The 6,491-nt window shown below is 40.1% G+C and overlaps 1 protein-coding gene across 1 annotated transcript in view; it reads left to right on the forward strand.

The window, feature by feature from the left end:
• The window catches only part of LOC107713778 (inhibin beta A chain-like), a 13,985-nt gene extending 9,980 nt beyond the window's left edge, over positions 1 to 4,005 (forward strand). Inside the window, exon 2 of the mRNA XM_016519393.1 lies at positions 1,836 to 4,005. Within this exon, the coding sequence (XP_016374879.1) occupies positions 1,836 to 2,608 (773 nt within the window). The 3' untranslated portion in view covers positions 2,609 to 4,005. The remainder of the gene's footprint in view (positions 1 to 1,835) is intronic.
• Positions 4,006 to 6,491: the final 2,486 nt, after the last annotated feature.

Here is a 6,491-nt window from a genome sequence, read left to right on the forward strand (position 1 = left end):
GAGTGGACATCCACCCCCCCCCAGAAACACACTTAAGTTCCCAGGTGATTCTATACTACAGCCACCCGCCCCTTTTGAAGACATGGAAAGGGGGAGGGGAGGAATGTGTAAATGTTATTCTCCATCTTTGTGTGCAGGACAGCTGTGCAAACTGTGCCCTTGTGGTTAAATTGGTGTTTATTGTTGAGGGATTACCGCATGGCTCTTTAGTCCTTCTCTTCAAATTTCAAAATTTCTCTTTGCTCTCCAGCAAATATATTCAGAAGTTTGCGGAGTTGCAAAGCTTCAGTGGTGATCTTTCTTCTTGGGCCTGGGCCTCTGCTCTGGAGGGGCAGTTGAAGGGTTTACCCAGCAAAGCAAATGCTAACGATACTCGATTCTTTCACTGGGTGCAGATTAAAAAGGAAACAATGCGTTAGCCACTACTGGGGGAGAAAAAAGCCCATTATTTCTAGACCGCATTTGTGCAGCTCGCTTGTGTTTGGACAGATGGGTTTGGGCCAGGGATCCTTAAATACGCTCTCGCACACATACACACTTGTAGCTCGATGACATTGTTATTACGTCGTAACCCTGTAAATATGTTGTGGTACATGATAGATTAGTATATTGCTTAATACTTGTTGCAAGAGGCTTCTTACTATTAGCAATGACATACAGGACTTGTATGCCAAGCCTTCAACTAGGTGGCCAGTTTAACAAGAACTCAGCTACAGTATAAGTAAGCAACAGTCAATGAGAACAGCCAAAAATACTGTCCCAACAAGGGTTTAGTGGCTTAAAAATTGGTTGAGTCAGTAAATGGAGAGGATTTGTTTAGAAGTACCCAAATGATCCATGAACTGAGATTTTCCAGAGACCTTGCCTCTGTCTATAACACTGTGGGAATCAAAGCCAAAGGGAACAGTCTTTTACAATCCAGTGAGACAGCAAGCCACATGCCACATCACTGCTTCCAGCTGCACGCTGTATGTTGTCATGGCCATTATGTGTTACTAGGCTAGCAGATTCTTAATTGCTCAGTTAACTACCAGGAGAGGTGATGAAGTTGGTTTTAAACCCTCAATTATTTCAATTCCAAGGTGGTGCAGGAAGAAAGAACTCAGCTACAGTATAAGTAAGCAACAGTCAATGAGAACAGCCAAAAATACTGTCCCAACAAGGGTTTAGTGGCTTAAAAACTGGTTGAGTCAGTAAATGGAGAGGATTTGTTTAGAAGTACCCAAATGATCCATGAACTGAGATTTTCCAGAGACATTGCCTCTGTCTATAACACTGTGGGAATCAAAGCCAAAGGGAACAGTCTTTTACAATCCAGTGAGACAGCAAGCCACATGCCACATCACTGCTTCCAGCTGCACGCTGTATGTTGTCATGGCCATTATGTGTTACTAGGCTAGCAGATTCTTAATTGCTCAGTTAACTACCAGGAGAGGTGATGAAGTTGGTTTTAAACCCTCAATTATTTCAATTCCAAGGTGGTGCAGGAAGAACCAAGCGGGAGGGATTGTTTGCTTGCAAGTGTGCGTGTAGGAACAGCTGATTCACTGATTTGACGTGCAGGAAAAGGATGCATGACTGCATACATCTATGCCATTTATTAATAGTCACACGAAACAGAAGAAGATTGTTTTGCGGAAACCTTGAAAAACTGGTCACTGCTGGCACAAAGCTAAAGTGTTCCACCGATGCCACCACTCCCAGTGTCAGCTCTGATGTGCACACCATCTCCAAAGTCAACCAGAGCCTCAGGCTAAAGTGAAATACAAGTACGATAACAAAAGATCAGCTCATTTGACTAATCTCTGATGTTTCCTTCTCTTCCTGTCTCTCAGGTCAAGCTCCAGGGTTTGTCAACTTTCTCATCTCCAAGGAAGGCGGTGAAATGTCTCTTGTGGAGCAAGCCAACGTCTGGCTCTTTCTTCGACTGCCAAAGGGCAACCGCACCCGAGCTAACATCACCATCCGGCTGCTCCTGCAGCAAAGTACGGGGGAAAAGGTTCTGGTAGAGAAATCCGTGGACACGCGGCGCAGTGGCTGGCATACGTTTCCCGTTTTGGCCAGCGTGCAGGCGTTGTTGCAGCACGGGGGAAGCACGCTGAGTCTGCGTGTCTCCTGCCCGTTGTGCGCCGATGCTCGAGCTACGCCGGTGCTCGTGACTCCAGGGGGCGGCGAGCGTGAGCAATCCCACCGGCCGTTCCTCATGGCCGTGGTGCGACAGATGGACGATCTGTCCCAAAGGAGACGTCGCAAAAGAGGCCTGGAGTGCGACGGCAAGGTACGTGTCTGCTGCAAGCGCCAATTTTACGTAAACTTCAAAGACATCGGCTGGAACGACTGGATCATCGCTCCCTCTGGGTATCACGCCAACTACTGCGAGGGCGACTGTCCCAGCCACGTGGCCAGCATCACCGGAAACTCGCTGTCCTTCCACTCCACGGTCATCAACCACTACCGCATGCGAGGGTACAGTCCCTTCAGCAACATCAAGTCCTGTTGCGTGCCGACTCGTCTGCGGGCCATGTCCATGCTCTACTACAACGAGGAGCAGAAAATCGTCAAAAAGGACATCCAGAACATGATTGTAGAAGAATGCGGCTGCTCGTAATTCCGCTTCGGGAAGAGGAAGGGTAGGAAGGGAGAGACAAGGTTGGGTGGTGGGGCGAAAACTGCAGCCCCAAAACGAATGAAAAAGAAGAGATGTAGAGAGAGGAGAGGAGAGGAGAGGAGAGGAGAGCTCCTCTATCTTTATCTCACTGCCTCAAGACAAACTCTCACATAGACAGGCCTCTCTTTCCCTCGACCACTTGTGCGTGGTCATCTTAGAATCCGATGGGTATCACGTTACAATGGGTATCTGTAACTCAGAGTAATCTCTGTGGCACTTTCAAAAGAGAAAAGAAATATAATATATTTTTGTTACAAAGCAAAGGGAGCAAGGTCAGAGAGTATTTATGCGGCCTACTTTGCAGTGCAGACATGCACTGCGGGAAGAGAGATGACGTAGATGAGGTGCCTGAAAAAGAAAATCTCAAAACTATGCAACTTGTCAAGTATTATGATATATTTTTCATTGAGGTGTTGTTTGGTTTCTTAACTATTTACTTTTACAAACTAAAAAAAAAGTTAACATTTGTTGACTTTTTATACCTTGTACGTATGTTTTACGTATATGTTCGATGTGTGTGTCCGCGTACAAAACTGCGTACATGTATGTACAGTGTGCCTACGGGAGTACTCGTGTACGTTTGTGTGCATGTCTGTTCGTGTGTGTTGATACTTGAAAGAAGTTTGACGGGCTGCTGGAACCAAACATTTCTCTATATTATTATTCTAATTATTCTGTTAATAATGTTATTTTGTTTAGATTTCTGTACATTTTTTGTTATCTTATAAAATGAGACGTTAAAACGTTTACAGTTTTGCACTATATCAACATTTTGATCAGCGTAGCCACATATACAAATATGTTTATAGAGAAAGACTAGAAGCACTTCAGAACAGACGTACCTACATAGCATAAGTCTAACAAATGAGATTGTTAAAAATAAACAAGGAGGTTTGAGGGGAAGGCAGAGATGACTAGCATATCAGAGGACCATGTATACACATGCATTTTACAAAATAGTGTATTGGTTTTTTACTCAACACCAAAGAATTTAGGGTTAGTGTTGCCTACCATATTAGGCTGTCTCCAAACAGTTGTTCAGAAGATACCAATTTGTCTTTCAGAAGATTGCTTTGTTCTCCCTACAAAGATGTCCAGGTTAGCAAACCGAAAGACCTTTAAAACCGTTTCTCAATGTCCCACAGCAGCTCACTCCTGCTGCACAGTCCATGCGCGACTGGCCATCTAAATGGTTAAACAGCACTTAAACCAACCTTTTAAAGTTTGTTTTTAATTATGAATTGTTACAAAAGTGAATGCGCAGCATTAATATTTAATGACTTGTGCAATTGGGAAATGAATAACTATTTAGGTATTTTGCGATTTTTCTCACCAAATGTTAAAAGGATCTGCAGTGATCCAAACAAAAAAAAAAAATGCTTTTGGTTTGCAGATGTTCATATTTCCGCTTCCCAACATGAAATATTTTACCACTGTGCAATGTTGAAAAAAAAAATGAAGCAATTTGGGAAAAGAAAAGAAAAGAAAAATAACTTTTGTGTTATATTTCGGACTAAGAAAAGTGTACTATTTTCAGTATGTTCCTGATGGGAATGCGTACAAAATGTCATAAAAGAAAAACACTATTAAAATGGAAAAGAAAAATACAAATTCAGAAGAAAAAAAATATGTGTAAAGAAAGACATGTTGTATATGTTTTTGTTTGTTTGTTCGTTGTTATTAAAAAATAACTGACACTGAAATAAGTGGACTAAGAATAAAAAAATATATTTTTTATTCTGTAAATATGGAAATCAAGATACCAATATGTTGCATTGCTTTGTTGTACAAATCAAAAATGTGCTTGTGGCAAACATTTTTTAATCTAATTTATTCTACAGTATTTTGTCCTTTGCTTCACCATTAAAGTTAAAATGTTGTACACTAAAACATGAGAAAAGTGTTGGTTGTGATTTCTTGCACAGAACACATAAACACATTTCATTTCAAGACACGAAAAATATGGAGAAATTATAAGATACAAGAAATGTGTAAGTAAAACAGTACTAACAAAGCACAAGCCCTACAATATACAATCAGTGAACAGTTTACAGGACAAAATCAGAAGCATCCAAAAGCCACCTAAGAGAAGACTAGAGGAAAAAAGGAGGACCGTTTGCATGCTAAATTATGATTATCAGGAAAGAGAACCAGATGGTGTCTATATAAAGCATGTTGCATGCAGAGGTTTGAGTTAAATCACGGTGGTTTTGGAGGAGGTGGACCAGCCATCATGAACCATTACTGGTGTATGACACATAACCACAGCATCCCCCCAAGACGCATGCACACACGCGTGCAAGAAAACACCAACAGCCTCGCAAACTCCAGACCCTTCAGAAGCATTTCACACACCTCCTCTGTCCTAAAATGAAAAAGATACTAGTTTAGATGACATGAAGTAGTGTGTCGGAGTTCCTGGTTAAATCAGAGCTGTCTCAGGCTAATGACAGAGAGGAGCAAACGGCTGGCAGTGATAATAATTCAGTAGCGAGCGATCAAAGAGCTGCAGCGACGGCATGCAGGAGCTCAGAGTCTGCGGCCAGCAAAACAGAGGATGCTCATTCATTTAAAATGCACTTTTTTTAAAATAGTGCAAGTGCTGCATGCTAAGGTAAGCATTGGGGTGTCATGCATTTTTTTCTTTTCTTTTTCTTTTGAGGGGGCATCAGTGGCAGTCCTGGCAAAATTGATGCCCCAGGCAAGACATGACAGAAGAATAAAGAGTTAGATATTTTTGTACTTTTAAAGTTCGAGGTACTGCTTCTGAATAGCATGAAAGGGAACCTGGGTTCAATTACCAACATTTTTTTCTTTTTCTTTTAAATAAGCAAATGTAACAGCTGAACTTGACAGTCATCACTATATAGCAGCTTTGACATTTTGTTCCACGGGAAAAAAAAAAAAGTCATAGTAGTTTTAAAAGACGTGAGGGCATAGATGGTGACAGAATTTCAAGTTTAAAGGACATGATGGTAACACTTTCCATGAAGCCAAGCCCGTATTCATAATACATTATAAGGGTATTCTTGATGCATTATAATGAATGTATAATGCATTATATAAAAAAAAATTATGTTGTTTCTTCCCATAATCATAACTACAATTATAAAACATTATAATACTTACTTATTCACTTTTAAGAGTATGACACAATGAGCACCATGTTAAATCCACTTAATTTCTAAAAGTCTCATATCCTAATATTTTAAATTTAAGATCTGCACAGTATCTTACTACATCTCTTTGAGTGGTTAGGAGTGGCTGAGTGTTTTGATGTGAGCTGATTTAAGCTCAGTTGTAATACTTTTTAGTAGTAGACTTAGGTTAAGGTTAGGGCTGGTAGAATCAGTTGACATACTTGTAAAGTTACTGATAGTCAGTACAATATCTGTTTGAGAAACATCGAAATAAATTATTGGCAGATATTTAGCAGACACACTATAATATGACTGGTAGTTGACATGGAGTTTCAAAGTCACTTATCAACAGTTGTCTAAAGGGTACCATCAAAATAATCAAACTGATATTGCAATAAAAAAAAGTTCAAAACAAATATATCATATTGATATCACATGATATGATATCTGATCTCATGGATGTTTGAAAACAATTCTTTCTCTTATTATTATTATTTATATTTGGTCTTTGTCTGCTTTAAGTAAAGTAAGCCTTTTGGATGTTTTCATGAATGTCATTTTACAATAAAAACACTAAGAAAATGTACTAAGTTATTGTAAAGAGCTTAAACAATGGCAATATATAAGACTTATAATGCATTATAACCGTGGGAAATATAATCCATTGTAACTTAAGTGGATGC

This window comes from Sinocyclocheilus rhinocerous, unplaced genomic scaffold (genome assembly GCF_001515625.1).
Source record: "Sinocyclocheilus rhinocerous isolate Xijiao unplaced genomic scaffold, SAMN03320098_v1.1 scaffold642, whole genome shotgun sequence".
NCBI lineage: Eukaryota > Metazoa > Chordata > Actinopteri > Cypriniformes > Cyprinidae > Sinocyclocheilus > Sinocyclocheilus rhinocerous.